The sequence below is a fragment of the Manis javanica genome, chromosome 4 (genome assembly GCF_040802235.1).
Source record: "Manis javanica isolate MJ-LG chromosome 4, MJ_LKY, whole genome shotgun sequence".
Lineage (NCBI taxonomy): Eukaryota > Metazoa > Chordata > Mammalia > Pholidota > Manidae > Manis > Manis javanica.
The window spans coordinates 34,102,054-34,121,988 of NC_133159.1; the positions used below are offsets into that span (position 1 = coordinate 34,102,054).

A 19,935-nucleotide genomic window follows, 5' to 3' on the forward strand; every position below is an offset into this window, starting at 1 on the left:
AAAAGAGGCCCCCAGAGGCTGCAGCTCTGGGTGGGCGATTTGGCTGCATTCATGGGGGCAGAAGGACCTGTGGGTGCACCTGCCCAGCAGCCCCAGGCCCCTCCCCTTTGTCCTGCGGTGCGTCCCCCTCACGGCCCTCCGCCTTTCCTGAAAACAGTGTGACCACAGAGGTTAATGGCCTTTCTTCTCTCGCCCCACTGTTTTGTTTTGTTTTCTCTGCAGGTTCCAGTGTCCCCAGTTGCCCGAATATCTCAAGTTAGTTTTCCAGGTTCCCATGTTTGGGGGCTACTCTGGCTTCTCTGTCTGTTAACTCCACTTTTTCACACCCCATCGCCGCCCTCCTTCCTTGGGTCCTCTGTCCCCTTTCCTCTCTTTTGTCCCCCTTTCTTGCTGTGAGCTGTGAGCTCCTCATCTTGCCTCACCCTCCTGTCCTTCCCTCTCACCAGTCCGTCCTGGCTTGTCCTGTCCCACTTGGCTTTTTTCCGGGGCCTTCTCCTGTCACCCTTCTCCCCGTCTCACACCCCTTTCTTCATCTCTGCTTCTTTCTTCATGTTCTTCCGTGTCACTCTGCCGTGTCTCCATATTTCGTGACCACTCCAACCACATACTCGTGTGGGGACGATGTCACCAAGTCTCCCACGGTGACTGGCGCCAGTGAGGGGCAGGGGGACTGTCTGTGAGCTGGACTCTCAGCCCCGGCCCGGGAGGGAGGAAGCCTTTCATCCCTCTCAAGAACCCACCAGGCAGGGCCCCATACCCCCACTCAGCACTGTGTCACACACGTGCTCACAGCACACACATTTTCCTCCCTCCAGCCGCTGTGTGCTCCACCATCCCTGCCACCGCATGTGCCGCTGTCTTCATGCCACCAGCACCCAGTGCTCCATGGTCACACGTGTCACGTGCATATACATGCATCAGGGCTGGTCCGCCGCCCAGCTCAGGCCTCATGCTCACCCCACCTGTGTGTGCCTCCTCCCTCCCAGGTATGCGAGACCACCCACCCATCCCCATCACTGACCTGGCAGACAACATCGAGCGCCTCAAAGCCAATGACGGCCTCAAGTTCTCCCAGGAGTATGAGGTGAGATGTCCCCACTACCCGCCACATGCTTGGCCCAGGCCTAGCCCCATGCTAGCTCCTGTCCTGCCTCAGGTCCCAGCTGTGGGTAGAGGGCTCCAGGTTTTCCCAAAGCACAGATTGGAGAGGTCAGCAGTGCCAAGTGGGGAACTTGGCTCCTCACAGGCTGGGCTCGGCCAGAGCCCTTCCAAGCCTCCCAGGTCTGGACCCTCAGATTCATGCCCCGATGCTAACAGAGGCTGGCCGAAGGTCACACATACACACTGAATAACAATAGCTTGCTGTAGGCCAGCATCAAGCTAGGCACTTTGCATGCATCCTCCCATTCAGTCCTCTCCACAACCCATGAAATGGTACTGCTATTGTTCCATCTTACAAATGAGGAAGCTGAGTCTCAGAGAGGGGAAGTGACTTGCCCAAGGTCAAACAACTAATGACTAGTAGAGCCAGGATTCAAACCCAGGCCTGCCCTGCACATGTGTGTGCTCACATGTGTTCTCAGAGTGGCACAGATCACAGAGATGGGGAGTTCGGGAACCCCAGGTGTGGTGTTTGAGGTGCTCAGCTTACTTCGGTGCTGCTCAGGGCCCTTCACATGCTCACCTTTCCCTGGCCCGGACTTCTTCCTGCTGGGGCCTCAGACTTCAGAGCACAGCTCCCTCAGCCTGGAGTCTGAGGACTTCTAGACCCCCTAGCTGGGGAAGGCTTTGCTAGAGAAGGAGGTGATAGAGGATCACACATGAAGGTATCCAGCCACCGTCCCCACTGTTTCGCCTACTCCCGGCACAGGCCTGGCCCAGGATCAACCCTCCATCAATGACGGATGGATAGATAATTAATGGGCTGGCTCAGCCCAGCCTGTGAGTTTGCTTCCCTGTAGTCAGATACCCACCCTCAGCTGTCTGTGGCACCCTTGGTACCAAGATTCCCCTTGCAAGAACTGTGGGCTAGGTTTCCACAGAAGGAATCGAGTTTGGCAGGCAAATTGATGAACGCATCTGCTGCAAGGAAAGCATGCTACCTCTACCTCTGGAGCACCACTGGGGCCCTGCTTTGCTGCAGGGGTAACAAAGCTCACAAGTTGGACTCCCTGCTTTGAGTGCTTTCTCATGGAGGAGAGGCCTCCTGCAGTCTTCTGCCCACACTCACCCAGTCCCATATCCCATGCTTCCCCTTCCTTTGTTGAGGCTCTGTGCTTCACTGTCTAGGCTCACTGTGTTCCCCCTTCCCACCTTCTGCCCGCTTCTCCTCCATTTTGAGCTTTCCTTGCAAGACCCCCTCCTCCAGGAAGGCTTCTCTGGCCACCGCAGCCTGCCAAGGGCTTTCCCTCAGCTAATCTCATAGCTCTGTTAACCTTTAATAGTCAGTCAGTCAGTCATCACACATTGTCAGACACTTACTGTGTGCCAATCCTGTGCTGGGTGCTAGGGATGTGGGGACAAATGCCCTCAAGGAGCTCAGTCAGTGGGAGCACAGTGCGGATGGGTAATGAACACTGAATATGACCATATGCCCCAGTGTTAAGTACAACAGATGCGTGTGGAGAAGGCAGGCTGACAGCACCAAAGTAAGCTGAAGGGTGGGGTGTGCTGGGGGGTCTCATGAAATAGTGCATGCTGTCCTGTACTCGGAGAGTAGTAGGCTGGTGCCAAAACAGGGAAGAGGGCATCGTGTGCTAGGCTGAGAACTTCGGATTGCATCCATTCATAAAAGGAGGATGATAATAGACCCTGTTCATAGGAGGATTTGAGGAGGGAGTACATACAGGTGCTTAGAACAGTGCTAAGCACCCATAATTTCTCACTGAGACTCTGTTGTTACTGCCATCTGAGGCTGTGAGGAACCGTGGAAGGCACTGAAATAGGAAACTGATAATCAGATCTGCATTTTATAAAGACTGTTCTGGCGGTAGGACAGAGTGGGGCAAAAGTAAGGAGGCAGGGAGCTGCTCAAGTCTAAGCTGGGGTGGCCTGGTCAAGGCCCGTGGCAGCAGATCGGAGAGAGCCAAGGGGGAGGGGGAGCCCCAGGATGGGCATGGAGGGGTTGTAAGGATGACTGGCGGGTTCTGGCCAGGATTTGGGGGTAAATGGAGAGTGGTGCCTTTCACTGAGATGGGAGTCCCAGCAGCACATCTGGATTTGGAGAGGAAGTTGATGAACTCAGCTTGAAATGACAGGACTGTGGGATCTCCAGGTGGGGCTGTCCAGGAGGCTGCTGGCTGTTCAGATCGGATGCTCAGGGGAGACTGGGCTGCAGATGGGGTTAGGGCCAGCCTCTGCACATGGGTGTGAGACCCTGCAAGCAGATGAGGTCAGAGCAAAGGCTGCAGAGTGCCATGAGCCTGGGGATGAGCCTGGGAGGCGCTGTGTTCTGCCTACAGAAAGGTGGGCAGGAGAGGAGAGGAGACGGAGTAGCAGCCAGAGAGGTAGGAGGAGAGCTGGGCAAGGCAGGGCAGCAGGAGCTGAGCCCTTGGCATGTCGGATACCGCACAGCTGGTGCCATGGCTTCATCTTGCTCCACACTCATTTCATTAGCTGGGTGCAAGGCTTGAGGGACACTCCCCAGTCACGTGCTCTGTTGGGCAAGGGGATTTAGTACCAAGGTCAGAGGAGTCTTTGGTCCATTGCCTTCCTGACAGGTGACATGGCAGCCTCTGAGCTCCACAGCTGGGGGAGCTGCTGCCCATCCTTCACTGGCATCATGGGAAGGAGGGGCTGGCTGTGGCCTAGGAGCCAAGGCAGGATGAGGGCATCACCTGGAAGGCTGGGTTGCCCTTAGGGGCAGTACGTGGACCTCAGCTCTTATCCCAATCACCTGCCTCCTCCGTTCCCTACAGTCCATTGACCCTGGACAGCAGTTCACATGGGAGAATTCAAACCTGGAGGTGAATAAGCCCAAGAACCGCTACGCAAATGTCATTGCCTACGACCACTCTCGAGTCATCCTTACCTCCATCGATGGTGAGCCAAGGGCAGAGCCCCTTCCCATCTCCTTGTTCTCTCCTCCTTGTTGGCTGGGGCGACATTTCATCCTATAGAAGAGGCCCGTAAGTCCCCATGATGCTCTGAGGTATGGTGGGCTGGGCTGGGGGCCCTGGGATAATGCTCTCCCATGGCTCCTTCCTGTCCATAGGTGTCCCAGGGAGTGACTACATCAATGCCAACTACATTGATGGCTACCGCAAGCAGAATGCGTACATCGCCACGCAGGGCCCGCTGCCTGAGACCATGGGCGATTTTTGGCGGATGGTGTGGGAACAGCGCACAGCCACTGTGGTCATGATGACACGGCTGGAGGAGAAGTCCCGGGTAGGGCTGTGCAGGGTCCTTTCAGGAGATGGGGTGGGAAATATTCAGCCACCAGATGACTTCCAGCACTTTTTCTGTCCCGATGGGAAGAAGTTCCTCCAGGGACTCCCCAAGCTTTATTGTTTTCCTGGGTTATTATGTTCCCCAGCTGCTGGGTATTCCTGGAATGAGGCATGTTCCCCAGATGATAATGGGTTCCTAGGATGTTAATATGTTGCACCAGATGCTGTCATTTTCTGGGGATGTTAATATGTTCCCTAGTTACTGGCATGTTCCCGAGATGTTCACATGTTCCCCAGATGCTGGAGTATTCCTGGGGCATTAACACATCTCCTAAGTTAATTAGTAGAAAGAACTGCTGTTGTCTGCTTTTGCACTTGAAAGCATCAACTGGAACATAAAATTTACAGAGCTTGAAAATGGTGCATAAACATTATGGGTAAATTTGGCAGAAAATGTGCCTGGTGTTATCTGGTCATGAATAAATAATTTTCAATTATGACCCTCCTTCGCTCAGCTAGGGTGGGGATGGCCGTGTAGCGTGAGGACCTGATAGGGTTTGGTAAGGGTGTGGCACAGTGGATCTGAGAGGTGGGGCTGGGGGCCTTGCAGCCAGGTAGGTTGGGTCTTCTGCCCTGCTTCTGCCCTGGGCCCCCTGCCTACCTGAGCCTTTGGGCACCTCCAAACACCCTTGCTTCCTGCCCTACTTGTCCCTCTGCAGGTGAAGTGTGATCAGTACTGGCCAGCCCGTGGCACTGAAACCTATGGCCTCATTCAGGTGACCCTTCTAGACACAGTGGAGCTAGCCACATACACTGTGCGCACCTTTGCACTCCACAAGGTATGGCCCTGCCCCTTGCTTGTCGCCCACCCAGGCTCTATAAGGACAGTGGTCTGAGCATGGTGTGCTGGGGGTGGGCAAGTGGGAACTCAGTGTCAGATACCAGGGGTTCAGAGGTGTGTGAGAGCTGTGATGGCCAGTGCAGGGAGTGGAATGAATGGAAACTACTGGGAGTTCCTGAAGGCTGCCCCAGGCTGCTGTGTGTGGCTTCTGAGTCCCTTGAAAGAGCAGTGGGTCTGGCCTCAGCATCGTCATCCTGCCCTGAGTCCATAGCAGTCAGACTCTCCTAGTCACACCGCCTTTCCCCACTCTTCTCCCCAGAGTGGCTCCAGTGAGAAGCGAGAACTGCGTCAGTTCCAGTTCATGGCCTGGCCAGACCATGGAGTTCCTGAGTACCCAACCCCAATCCTGGCCTTCCTGCGGCGGGTCAAGGCCTGCAACCCACTAGACGCAGGGCCCATGGTTGTGCACTGCAGGTGAGGGGTGAGGGGGAGCAGTGCCACCAAAGGGTGGGTGGGAGCTAGGGTGACCTCTGCCCCAAGCTGAGCCCCTGTCCTGCAGTGCGGGCGTGGGCCGCACAGGCTGTTTCATCGTTATTGATGCCATGCTGGAGCGGATGAAACACGAAAAGACAGTCGACATTTATGGCCATGTCACGTGCATGAGATCTCAGCGGAACTACATGGTGCAGACGGAGGACCAGTATGTGTTTATACATGAGGCGCTGCTGGAAGCCGCCACATGTGGACACACAGAGGTGCCTGCCCGCAACCTCTATGCCCACATCCAGAAGCTAGGCCAAGTACCTCCTGGGGAAAGTGTGACTGCCATGGAGCTTGAGTTCAAGGTGGGTTCAGGGGTGGCTCCAAGGATCCTGACAGGGTCATGGGGATGATCTATCTCCCGGGAAGCCAGGCCTGACCAGCCCCTCCCTCTCACTAGTTGCTGGCCAGCTCCAAGGCTCACACATCCCGCTTCATCAGCGCCAACCTGCCCTGCAACAAGTTCAAAAACCGCCTGGTGAACATCATGCCCTACGAATTGACCCGTGTATGTCTGCAGCCCATCCGTGGGGTAGAGGGCTCCGACTACATCAATGCCAGCTTCCTGGATGGCTATAGGTCAGCACACTTGTGACTACCCACCACACAATATGGGTACCTAGGCCTGCTCCTGGATGACCGGGGGCACAACAGAGTAGGGCCAGTCCAGAAGACCAAAGTGGGCTTCCTGGAGAAGGGGTGATCTGATGGGACCCCAAGGGACCAGGTGGTCTTGGGGAGACTGGGGCAGCAGCACCTCCAGCATGTCCAGTCTTATGTCCACCCCAGACAGCAGAAGGCCTACATAGCCACACAGGGGCCTCTGGCAGAGAGCACCGAGGACTTCTGGCGCATGCTATGGGAGCACAACTCCACCATCATCGTCATGCTGACCAGGCTTCGGGAGATGGGCAGGGTGAGCCCACCCCCAGGGCCCTTCTCGTGCCTTGGGAGCACACCAGCCTCCCCTTCACTCTGTCTGTTCACAGCCAGCTTCCCATCAGCATAGCCTCAGACCCCTACTAGCCACCCACGGTGCCCAGCCCTAGAATCCTCTGGAACCCTGTCTCCCCTCCCCTGCTCCTCCACCTGATCAAGGGGCCCGGGCCCTGTGTCCACAGGAGAAATGCCACCAGTACTGGCCAGCAGAGCGCTCTGCTCGCTACCAGTACTTTGTTGTTGACCCGATGGCTGAGTACAACATGCCCCAGTATATCCTGCGTGAGTTCAAGGTCACAGATGCCAGGGTGAGTATATGTGCATGAAAGCCTCTCTGTAACACTACTTGAGCATATGTGGGGTGGGGACTGCCTGCATGGTACCCTTGCTCAAGCTGCAACCATCTGAGGTGGGAATGCACATGTGGGGGTGTGAGCGCATCTCCAGGGTGGCTTTGGGTATAATGTCTCACGGGTGCTTACCTGTGCCATTGTACTACCCCACCTGGCCTGGGGGGGCTGCAGCCCATGGCATAAGTGCCAACCGCATCCCCTACCTGCCTTTCCCAGGATGGGCAGTCAAGGACAATACGACAGTTCCAGTTCACAGACTGGCCAGAGCAGGGTGTGCCCAAGACGGGTGAGGGCTTCATCGACTTCATCGGGCAGGTGCACAAGACAAAGGAGCAGTTTGGGCAGGACGGGCCCATCACCGTGCACTGCAGGTGGGACTGGTCCTGTGGAGGGCTGGGATGTGTGGTTTGTGGGCCAGGCGGGCAAGACCCCTAACCCAGGGCTGTCCCTGAGCAGTGCTGGTGTGGGCCGCACCGGTGTGTTCATCACTCTGAGCATCGTCCTGGAGCGCATGCGCTATGAGGGCGTGGTCGACATGTTCCAGACCGTGAAAACTCTGCGCACACAGCGCCCGGCCATGGTGCAGACGGAGGTATGCAGAGCTCCTCACAGGCTCATGCCACCAACATGTATCATTGCCTGCTCTGCCTGACACACTGGGGTAGGATGAGCTGATGGGCTCCTCACTCAGCAGCTTTCTCTGAGCACCAGTGCTGTGCCTGGCTCCCGGCAAGGGTTGGACAGAGCAGTCCTTATGGGTGCATGGTCTAGGAGCAGGGGGAGAGCAGACAGATGTGGGCAGTGGGCAAGGGGAGAGAGGAGCCTTCAGGGGTTCTTTCAGGCTCTCTGGATACTGCCTGGGGCAGGTATCTGGTTCCAGTACCAGCTGCAGTGTGAGTGCCCTTGGCAGTGTGTCAGGGGAGTTGGCACTGCCCACTCTGACCATCCCCCTGTTCTGGCAGGACCAGTACCAGCTGTGCTACCGCGCAGCCCTGGAGTACCTTGGCAGCTTTGACCACTATGCAACGTAACCACTGCTCCCCTCTCCTCCACTGCCCCCATCTGGGGGCTCCGGAGGGGACCCAGCTCCTCTGAGCCATACCGACCATCGTCCAGCCCTCCTGCACAGATGCTGTTGCTGGCAGAGCACAGCTCACCAGGATCACAGTGTTTCAGGAACATCACCACACCAGACAGAGAGCCCAGAACACCCCTGGGCGAGTGGGTGGGCCAGCAAATAGGCACTGTGGCCCATCTCTATTCACCGAGCCCACCCGGAGCCCGCTTCGAGCTCTCTGCTCTGCTGCTGCGTTTCTCATGCTTCTTTTCATGGGGTGGGGATGGGGCAAAGTCTCCTTTTTTTATACATTAAGTGGGGGTAAACTGAGGGATTCTAGCCTCTTCCCTTTGAAATTTCCTTTTGCAAATCCTTAACTACAGAATGGGCCACTGTGGGGGATGGGGTTTACTCCATTTTCTTCCTTGAGTTCACTTTGGATCCTTCTTTTGTGTGACTTTTACTGTGGAAGGACAGAACATCCCCTCCTCATGTGTGGAGCTGGGGACACCAGCCTGAGCGGAGGTCCAGACGTGGGCCTGGGAGGCATCTCTGATCCAGCTGCTCTTCCAGCCCTTCAGACAAGATCCTGTTTCAGCCAAATGCAGGGAAACACACTTTTTTTCTTTCAAGTTTTGTTTGTTTTCCCTTAAGAGCCTTATTTTAGGCCCCACAGACAGTGGTGGGTGGGGAAGAGATAGGAAACACTCATCCCCAGTTGTCTATTCCAGTGTGTGTTTAACATTCACAGCCCAGAACCACAGACGTGTCTGAGGGAGCCTGGCAAGGCATTCCTCATCACCATCGTGTTTGCAAAGGTTAAAAAAAGCAATGGCAAAAACAAAAAAATTTCAAAAAAAAGAATCAAGAAAAAGAGTCATCCCCCTGGCCTCTGCTTCAAACCTACAAGAGGGTAGGTGGCTCTATGTGCCTGGGGCTCCAGGGGAGCTGCTGGGCTGACCTCTGGGCCCTCAGAGCCTTGCTCTTACCCCCAGCATTGCGGTGTGGCGTGGTGTTGGTAGGCTCTGGGTCTGGCCAAGTGGCCAAGGCGATTGACACAGGTCAGGGTGTGTGCCACGCCCCGCACACCTCAGGGCCAAGCAGGGGCATGCTGGCCCTTCAGGTCCAGGCCAGTGGTCCTGGTAGCACATGTCTGGCCTCAGAGCAGGGGCCAGATGATTCCCTCCCTGGTTTGTAGCTGTTTTCAAAGCCCCTGAGAACTGTTCTTTTCCACTCCTTCAAGATGCCCTCATAAACCAATGTGGCAAGACTACTGGACTTTTCTCAATGGTACTATAATCAATCCTTATTATCTCAGCTTGCTGAGGGGCAGGGAGAGGGCCTCTTCTTCTGGGCAGCACTGTCTAGGTAGGTAACTGGGGGCGGGGAAGGGTGCATAGCTGTTTTAGCCAGGGGACATGAAGCAGATGTCCCCAGATCTAGCTAGGCTCAGTCAAGATCAACAATCCAGGGTTGGTAATGTTGGATGAAACATTCATTTTTACCTTGTGGATGCTAGTGCTGTAGAGTTCACTGTTGTACACAGTCTGTTTTCTATTTGTTAAGAAAACTACAGCATCATTGCATAATTCTTGATGGTAATAAATTTGAATAATCAGATTTCTTACAAACCAGGCCTCTGTCTTAGCTCTTTCTGGAACCAAAGAGTCTGGGATCTGTAAATCAGTACCTAGGGGTAGGTTCTGGAGATTTCCTACTCCTAAGGAGACAGCGAGGCTGTTCTGAGTATTTGTGACAGGCAACTCCCAGCATAGCTGCCTGCTCTCAGGAGTGTTATAAACCCCAAAGACTGAGCCACCAGGGGCCAGGCCTGAGCTCTCAGAGTGTGAAGAGCATCCCGCATGGGTCCCGGCTCCCCAGGCTGGGAGCACACCCTCTGCCTCCCCTCCCCTTTGGGGTGTTCTGGGTCGCCTTCCTCCTCTCCCATCACCTTTCCTCCCTCTCCTGCCATAAGGAGAGGGACGGCACTGTAGCTGTGAAGAGTCTAACAGTACAGAAATTGGTTAGGGGGACTCTGGTAATTCTCGCAGTGTGGATACTGGACACAGTATGGCCATGTGGCCCTGGGACACAGCAGCACCCACTTGTTGAACCCTTGGCCTCTCCACTGGTGATCAGACAAGTCCTACCAGGTTGTCAACCCATGGAACTCATGGAGGCACAGAGACAAGACCCAGAACAAGTGGGGAAGAGGAACAGAAGTCAGCAATGACCAGACTGTAGAGTCATGGCAAGCCCAACACAGAAGTACTGTGGATGCCCTGAGGCAGCACACAACTCCATGGGTCTGTGCTATGGGGGCAGGAAGCAGGGAAAGCTTCCCGGAGGAGGTGACGTAAGTTGGATTCTGAGTATTTCATAATGTGAGAAGTTTTTCCTTAAAAAAGATAGGGATAAAAACATCTTACCCAGAGAGCAACTTGTACAAAGGCTTGGAAGTATGAAACAGACCAACAAATAAGAGAAGCTGTAAGAGCACAGCATGATAGGTAGCAAGTCACGGGTGAGAAGGTAGGCTGGAAGCAGCCAGATGATCGTGAAAGGGATGCCAGTGTCCCCGGCAGGTGAAGTGCCTCTGTATCACGCTTTGCCACCTCCATCTCAGGCCTCACCACACCCCACTGTCGAGGGCTGAGAATGACTAAACCGTGGAGTCAGGGCCCTTCTTGGTTCCCCAGCACCTGATTCACAACTGGCACATGTCTGTTCACAAATGACACCATTGTTCACAAATGACACCATCGTTGCATAATTCTTGATGGTGTTAAATTTGAGTAATTGTTAAATAAAAGGATGAGACATTAAACATTTTCAAATGAGGGGTAAATATCAGACTGCCACCTGAAGAAGAGCAGAACTGTGCCAGGCAGGCTCTGCATAAAGAGGTTTATGGCCATAATCACTCAGCACAGCAGAGCAGACCCTTTTTTCCACAGATAAGCAGACTGAGGCCTATGGGAATTAACTTGTCAAAAACCAGAGAGCAAGTAAGCACTGGAGCCGGGACTCACACTCAAGTTATGTCTGCCCTCTCCTCTCCAGGGCCCCCATCACAACGTGTGGCACCCCACCTGCCCCCTTTCCCAAGCAGGCATCTCCAACACCCCACATTAAGCTAATCACCAAACCCCACCCATTTGGCTGCCTCTCTTGCACCTGTTTGATTCTCTGCATTTCCACTGCTTCTGTCCAGGCCACCCACTCTTGCCTTCTATGGACCAATGCTATGCCTTCTACCCAGTCTGTCTGACCCTCAGTGCCACCCTGGCCAACCCGTTCTCAGCATAGCAGCCAGAGTGATTCTTCCTGATGGCACTGTCACTGATAGTTGACCGTGTCACTATCTGACGAGACCCTGCCAAGCCCTCACAGTCACCCAAGTCCAAAGGGTTTCCAAGGTTGCAGGACCCAGCATCACCCCTTACCCCCTGCCCCCAGCCATGATGCAGTCTATAAGTTTTGTGCCTGCCTCACCATTCTCTCAGTTCCATACCATCCCACAAGCTATTCTGGAACATTCTCTCCCCCCCCCCCCGCCCCCCAGCTGGCTAAGTCCCTGCTTTTTAGATCTCTGCTGAATATTTCCTTAAGAAGCATCCTTAACCATCCTAGATGAGGTAAGGTGACCCTATTGTGCCAGTAATTTGAATTTTGTTTTCCAAGTAATCCTCACAACAATGGATGGGGTGGGTCCTATTATGCCCATTTTGCAGATGAGAAATTGTGTCTCATCCACTCAACACATACTGAGCTTTTGCTATGTGCTATGTCTATTTGTTCTGAATAGAATGAAGTTCTGAACTGAATGAAGACTTCTGCCCTTGTGATATTTACACACTATTAGGAAACATGATGCATATGAAAAATAAGTAAATGTATATATAGCCTATTAGAAAGTGCCAAGTGCCGCAAAGAGGGGGAGGATTAGAATAGAAGGAATCAGGCCCATGGCTAAGGTTTATTAATTAGGGTGGTCAGAAGAAGCCCTGGGACCTGAGGAAAGACTTAAAGCATGGTTAAATAGAGCATGACCATCCAGGCAGGAGCAACTGGAACAAAAGCCCCGGGAGGTATTGTGCCTCGTGTTGAGACTGGTGTGGTCGTGACTCCAGCAAGGGCTGAGCGAGTAGTGGGGGATGAGGTCGGACAAAGTGGGGTCCAGCTCCTTGGCCATTGGGAGGACTTCAGCAGAAATCCAGGTGTGGTTAGAAGTGGCCAAATACTGATTATATCTTGGAGGCAGAACTATGAGGGTTTGCTTAGGGGCTGGATGAGAGAAGAGTCAAGGCTGACCCCACAGTTTTGGCGTAAACAACTGGAAGGATGAAGTTGCCATTTATTGAGATGAGGAAGGCTGTACCTGAGGGTTGAGTGACCTACCCAAGGCTCCCAAGTAGAATTTGGTGGAGGTGATATCACTCTCAGGTCCGCCTGAGTCCAGGACTCTTTCCACACTGCTACCTGCCTCTAGCCAGAAACAGATGCATTGAGAAAAAAAAATTTGGAAGGAAATACATCAAGGGTTGTGAGATTGGGTGATTTCTTTGCAATTTTCCAAATTTTCTGTAAAAATTAAATTTTAAAAGCAAACTTTTAAAATTGTGCAGTAAATATTTGTTCTTAAGAACAAGTAGGATAGAAGTGTAAATGTTCAAGTCCCCATTCATTCTCCCTGTCTGCCAACTCCCTGGAAGGAGTCACAACAATTTAGCCTATATCCTTCTCGGTATTTTCTATGACTATGCAAACATGTATATAAGCTTACTTTCTTTATACATCTGGAGTCGTCATTTTTATCTTTCTGTGGGTTACCCTTTTTTATTTAAGTATATTGTGGACTTCTTTCCATGTCAGTACCTCATTTTTTTAAACTGCTACATACTCTTCTGCTAAAGATTTAACATGATTTTTTAGATGATTATCAATTAGCTTTTTTAATTTAAAAAAATGGATGATAAAATAGGTAAAAATAATTCAGTCTTGAAGGATACAAAACAAAAGATAAGCTTTCCTCCCTCCTCTCCCCAACTCCAGTTTCATTCCCTAGAGCTTCTGATTTTAGTTCATCAGGGTGTGGGGCATCCCATCTTCAAACAACATGACGTCCCACTTAGCAGACAGCTCCTGGGGATATGTGTGGGATTCAGTCAATTTATGGGACCTCCCACCTGTATCTCCTGATTTTGTTAGATATGTTATTACTTCTAATTCTTCTGGAGCTCCCTCATGACTTTAAACAATATATTTAAACATCTATTTCTTGATTTAGCACGTTAGGCCGTATTTATTGATTACCCTCTATGAAGAATAAGGAAAGTAGCTCACTTTCCTTGATTCCTCTAACTAGCGTTTTTTGTTATTTCACATTATCAAGGTTTATATTATTTTTCTGTTCTAAATAAGTCTTTCATTCTAAAAATTGAAAATCAGTAAACAGTTTTAATTGTATGTTTATGAGCAACCTTTCAAGAATCAATTTCAAATAAATCTCTAATTTTTTTTTTAATTTCCTTCAATTCTGGAGCACACTGAACTGCCGTTGTTTCTGATACACCAGGTTAGTCTTTTTACTTCGGTGGCGTACTCCCTCACGACATTTTCTAACACAGGATTACTAAGTCTCTGATTCTTGTGTGTCTGAAAATATTTTTACACTCTTAGTTTTAATTTTGCTTGGTATAGGCTACTTTCTAAAAAAAAAAAAATTTCCCCAGAAACTTTTAAAGATAATGTTTCTAGTTCTGTATTAACTGGTCATTGAAGGAGGAGAGGTATAGAGCAACTACTGAGGTTTTGTTAATGGGTTTCTTTATGTTTGTCCAGTTGCCCACTGTGCTTTTTATTTCTGGATTCTGAACTTAAAACCTAGCTGTGCCTCTCTTGGGAAGAATGGCCTTAACTCAGGTATCGTGGGCTGTGTTTTTTCTCAGCACTGATTTCTCCATTAGTCTGATTCCATTTGCTTATTATCTTTTGAAATTCTTATTTTTAAAAATACTTTGGTATACAGTTAATGTGAGTTTCCAAGTTGCTTTTTTCCCCAAAATAATTATTTGTGAGATCATCTTTCTCCCTGCACTGATTTGTAATGCCTCCTTCTTAATTACATTTGAAGTTATTATGAGTACAAAGTCTACTTCTGGGCCCCATATCTGTTTCATTCATCTGTCTAGTCTAAACCAGAACTACTCATTTAACTTTTGTGGCTTTGTTTTATAACCTGGCACAGCTAGTTTCACATCATTATCATTTTTTCTTTTTTCAAAATTAATTAGTGCTCTTCACCAGTTTTTCTTCCAGTTAGACATTAGATTATTTTTGGAAGATTCCCCTCCCTCAATTTTGGTTGTAGGTTTTATTGTACCTCAATAAAATTGACAACAATGTCTCTGAAAAACATGTAACATAAAAGGAAGGAAAGGTGGAGTCTAAATGAAGCCTGAAATGTGGAATCAAAAGTAAACTGTTCATCTGGGCCTGCTGAAAGGGAGTTCTAGAGCCAGAGGACTAATGTGACTCAAGGATGCTGCCTGCAGCCTCTCGAGCATCCCCAGTGTTAAGCTGGCACTTTTTGACACTTGGCTCATCTCACCTTAATCCCTTTACCCCAGATTTACCTAAATACTGTGGTTTCTTAAGTATAGCATATTAAACATTTATAACAATCAAAGGGTTCAAGCCAAAGCTTCTTTCAAATCAGTAAGAACAAAGAACACCCTAATGGGAAAGTGGGTATGGACACAAATAGGCAATTTACAAAAGGAGATACACAAATTCCATTAAAAAGATGGAAGACAGTGTGCCTATTATTAATCAAAGAAATGTAAACTGAAACAACAGTGAGGTATGATTGTTTGACAAAAGTTACCTGGTAGTATGTGTAGGGAATTGGACACATATATTGCTAGTGGGTATATAAGGTGATTTTACCTTTTTGGAGGAATATTTGCAATCTCTATGAAAAGCCTTAGAATGTGCTTTATTTTTGACCCAGTGATTCACATTTAGGAATTTATATAAAAGAAATAATTCCTATAAGGTAAGTAATTGGACAAATATTTTTAAAATTATCAGCAAAGTACACTTCAGCACCATCATTTATAATACCAAGAAGTTGGAAACAACCCAAATACACACACACCTAGAGTTTACAACCTTGCTCAAATGAAGTTGGAGATCATCAGTATCTGTATCACCTGGGAGCATTTTAGAAACTGAATCTCAGGCCCACCCCAGATCTACTGAATCAGATTCTGTGTTTTAACAGTCCCTTAAGGGTCTTTGCCAGAAGCCCTGGCAGGGATATACAACAAAATGTTAGTGATTTTCTGGGAAATGATGCTCCATGTTTTAAATGCATTTTCTGATTTTTCTACCTCTGACATGCACTTGTTTTCACAAGGATGTGTCAGTGGTAGAAACACACCCCGCTGTGGTGGCACGTGCCTGGATGCCCTTCCTGGCACACCTCATCCAAGACCAAGTCATCTTGGAATTCCCCCTTGGCCTCTTCCTCCCCAACATTCCACCAGACAGCTTCATGTCTAGCTGGGCTGTTGGTCCAGTAGCCTTTGCACTGTGCTATAGTTCTTATTCTTGCTGCTTCAGCTGTTCACAAACTAAAATAGGATAAAAAAATTAAACAGGCTGCAGTGTAGAAATGAAATGAAATTGATATTATAATTATGGTTTGATTCATCTGTCTCTTCCATGAAATTGTGAACTTCTTGAAGCAAGGATCATGTTTCTTACCTACCAGCCTAGTCTGGTCCAAAGTAGGTATTCAATAAATATTTGCTGACTGGATAAAAGGGGAGGTGTTTGACCTAGCCATGAGGCAGGAAGTAAATCTGAGTGTCAGGAGGAGTAACCGCTGGGGCTGCTGGCACACTGTCCTCCTAATCTCCTCTCCCTGATCATCTGAGGCCCTTCCTTCTGTTCCCACCCTGAGCTCACCCCCTAGTTAGTTCCTAACCACCTCAAATAAGAAGAGCCTCCATTCCCCAACCACTTCAACTTTGAAGAGCCCCGCATCCACACATTGAACTCCACCCTCTCTCTGAGCAGCTGCTTTCCCCCATCCCCCATCCCCATGGTAGGAATGGCTCAAATAGAGATTTACCAAGCAACAGTATTTTTTAAATAAATAAGGGTCATTCAAGACCTGGACTGGGCTTTGACCTGTGGGGAGGTTTTTGGCTCCAGGATTGGAGCTCTTCCCAATCCCCCCGCAGAAGACCTTGTGTCCCAGATCCCTTTGCAAGGATGGCCTTTCCCAGCCTCCTCTCAGGCACATTTTCAGGGCATCCTCCACAGTTACTCCCATCTGAGCTCCTATGTGGACCTAAAGATTTAAATCCAACAAATACATGATACACATAGGACCACATAGCATTTGGTCTAAGCTGGGGAACACGGAAGAGCAGGTTTAGGGAAGAACCTGGAGTTCAGGTGCCTGTAATTGTCCAGAGGAGATAGACAACATAGTATTTTGTACTATAATAATAAGCTCGGGTGTTACTAGCCACTTACACGTGACAAGGACTCTGCCTGCATTGTTAAATTTAATGTCCAACATTCCTGTATAGTAGCTCCATATCGGTATCTCCTTTTGCAGCTGATGACTAAGATTCAGAGAGGTCAAGCAATGTGCCCTTGTCACCCAGCTAAGAGAACAGAACCTAGATTTGAACCTGGATCTGTGTGATTCCAGAGGCTGAATGCTTAACTAGTATACAAAATGCAATTCATGTGGCTTCATTATCCATTCTTCCCACAAATAATATCCAGGAATGTTTATTGAGCACTTACTATGAGCCAGGCATTGTACAAGGCAATGGAAATCAATGGTGAAAAAACAAAGTCCCTCCCCCTTAGAGGCTTAGTCTGGTGGGAAACAGACTTCAGCCACTGAAAGCTTACACATAATTACAAACTCTTGACTCTCTGCAGGAAAAGTGCCTGATGACATGAGAAAAGTGCAGGACTAGTGTGGGAGTCAGAGAGGTCTCATGATGAAACGGTCTTTAGTAAAGGCCCCAAGGCAGGAGGAAGCAGGACTCCTTCAAGGACTGTTAGAAAAACTGAACAAAGGCCAGTAGTCCTGGAGCCTGGAGAGCAAGGGAAGAGTCGGGCAGGATGGGGTGGAGAGTGGTCAGGGGCCAAATCAGTCAGGGCCTGGTAGGCAGGACAAGGGACTTGGGATTCACAGTGAGGGCCCAGGAACTTTTTAAAGGGTTTTCAATGGAGCAGTGACTTCAGGTTTACTTTATCACCCTGGCTGCTGTTCAGAAAACAGATTGGAAGGGGCAATGTTTGCAGTGGTCCAGGTGAAAGAAGATATGATTTTAAGTGGATGGCAGTGACAGGGGAGGGAAGAAGAGTACGATTCAGGATATAGTTTTGAAGAGCCAATAGGACTGGATGTAGGCTGCAAGCGAGAAGAATCAAGAATGTCTCTGGACAGCTGGATGAATACTGCGGCCTTTACTAAGCTGGAGAACACAGAAAATCAGGTTTAGGGAAGAACCTGGAGTTTGCTTTTGTTGAGTTTCAGGTGCCTGTAATTGTCCAGAGGAGATAGACTTGTCCTCGTCCTTGTGTTCTCAGAGTCGGTACAAAAGAGGGGCCTATTTAAAAAAATCTTTAAGTAAAAGAATGCACAAATAGGCAGAATTTGAATCAAGTCTTGAAGAATGGATGGGATTTGGCTTTGAGGTGAAGATATTTTGGTGCCTGAGAGCAAAACAAAACAACAAAAAACAAATGGAGCAGTTGATAGAAGCAAAGGACAAAGGACAGAACGCTGTAGCCACAGCCGTGGGGCACCTGCTGTCACTGCTCACCCAGGCCTTCTGTGCCTTTGCCTGGAACACTGAGTGGGAGAGTAAACCAGAGCCAGAAAGAAAAAGTATGTTTTAGTTAAACGGAGGAATCCAGGGTGTATTTGTGGATATGTGAGTGTCTGCCTCTATGCATTCTTGTATTTTTTTTTCATATTTCATTGGCTAGAAGGCCAATGAAAGGTCAATTTTTTCCAACTGACCTTGTCTGCAAGGCTAAAGGAAGGCTGATCTCTCTATTTACATGGACTGACCTGGCTGCAGAAGTGCCCTTCAGTGAACCAGGCTGAGCAGTCCAGGCTGTCTCAGTGTGTTCTTATGCTTACAGATCATGGCTTCTTTTCTGGGCAGCTAGTGTCAGGCCCTTTTGGCAGAGCCTCCCAAAACTCCAGAGAAAAATGTTTATGTTCAATAGCTAGTGCCCATAGGCAGAGGTTGGAATGTGACTGACCCAGAGGTGAAGACCAAAGGCATTTTTAGCTTATAAACACAGTCCCTATTCCTTTACTCATTCAATTATTCGTTTGTTCATTTATTCAACAAATACCCTTTGGTCTAGCATTCAAGTTACTTAACCTCCCTGCATCCCAGTTTCCTCAGCTATAAAATTTCAAACATTCATTGTGAAGATGAAATTAAGAAATATCATTCATTCAGTCAACAAATATTTAGTGAACACACATGAAAAGTCAAGTCTGTCCTAAGTGTTGACGATAATGGTGAACACACAGACCCCTGACCCCATGGAGTGGGTTCTAATGGGGAGAGTTCATAGCAAAATAAACAAAGCATATAAATGGTAGTCAGGGAAGCCCTCATGGAGGTGAAGGAACAAGATATTCAGACCTGGGGGTATAGGGAACATGAGGAGTGAGCTACGGGAGGAGTTACAGAGAAGCTGGGGATAGGGGAAGACTGTAGGCTACTATGAGGACTTGGCTTCTGTCCTTCTGTCCAGAATTAGACCAGAAGTCGTTTGATGGTTTTAAGAGGAGTAACATGATCTGGCTTCTGGTATTAAAGAATCACTCCGCCTGCTGTGTTTGAGGAGACCGCAGAGGACAAGGACAGAAGCAGAGAGAATTATCCTGATCAGGCTACAGATGAAGGTAGCATGGATCAGGGTGGTGGCTGTGGAGGTGGAGGGAAGTGCTGGATTCTGGATATATTTTGGAGGCATAAATATTAATGTCAATGCACCGAAAGCACAATTTATAAAAGAAAAAATTGATAAGCTAAACTTCATCAAAATGAAAAACTGCACTTCAAAAGGCACTATTAAAATGGAAAGACAAGCCATAGAGTGAGAGAAAATATTTACAAAGCCTGTATCTGATAAAGGACTTGTATCCAAAATATATAAAGAACTCTTACATCACAATGTTAAGACAAACAACCCAATTTAAAAATAGATAAAAGATTTGAATAGACATTTCATCAAAGAAGATATATGAATGGCTAATAAGCATATAAAAAGATGTTCAACATCATTCGTCATTAGGGAAAGAAATAAAACTCAGTGAGGTGTTTCTTCACACCCACTAGAATGGTTATAATTGGAAAGATGGGCAATAACAAATGTTGACAAGGATGTGGATAATCCTCATATATTGTTGATAACAATGTAAAATGGCACAGCCACTTTGGAAAACAATTTGGCAGTTTCTTAAAAAGATAAACCATAAATTTACTATACAACTTCCATTCCTAATTAATTACCTACCCAACAGTAATGAAAACATATGATCACACAAAGACTTGCACATAAATGTTAATAGAAGCCCTATTCATAATAGCCAAAAGGTGGAAACAACCCAAACGTCAATCAATACTACAATGGGATACTATTCAACATTAAAAAGAACAAAATACTGGTGCTACAACATGGAGGAGTCTCAAAAATATTATGCTAAGTGAAAAGAAACAGACACAAAGGACCACATATTTATAT

At 48.8% G+C, this 19,935-nt stretch overlaps 1 protein-coding gene across 7 annotated transcripts in view; it reads left to right on the forward strand.

The window, feature by feature from the left end:
* PTPRF (protein tyrosine phosphatase receptor type F) overlaps positions 1-9,752 on the forward strand; it is an 81,802-nt gene extending 72,050 nt beyond the window's left edge. For 4 of the 7 annotated variants that reach the window (XM_037002206.2, XM_037002215.2, XM_073233777.1 and 1 more), the window contains 13 exons: positions 223-255; positions 987-1,084; positions 3,918-4,041; positions 4,214-4,389; positions 5,111-5,230; positions 5,552-5,706; positions 5,792-6,077; positions 6,173-6,351; positions 6,562-6,688; positions 6,894-7,019; positions 7,281-7,435; positions 7,521-7,656; positions 8,027-9,752. In XM_037002206.2, the coding sequence (XP_036858101.1) occupies positions 223-255; positions 987-1,084; positions 3,918-4,041; positions 4,214-4,389; positions 5,111-5,230; positions 5,552-5,706; positions 5,792-6,077; positions 6,173-6,351; positions 6,562-6,688; positions 6,894-7,019; positions 7,281-7,435; positions 7,521-7,656; positions 8,027-8,095 (1,784 nt within the window). In that variant the 3' untranslated portion in view covers positions 8,096-9,752. The remainder of the gene's footprint in view (positions 1-222; positions 256-986; positions 1,085-3,917; positions 4,042-4,213; positions 4,390-5,110; positions 5,231-5,551; positions 5,707-5,791; positions 6,078-6,172; positions 6,352-6,561; positions 6,689-6,893; positions 7,020-7,280; positions 7,436-7,520; positions 7,657-8,026) is intronic. The other 3 variants (XM_037002209.2, XM_037002211.2, XM_037002216.2) reach the window with 1 other exon arrangement.
* Positions 9,753-19,935: the final 10,183 nt, after the last annotated feature.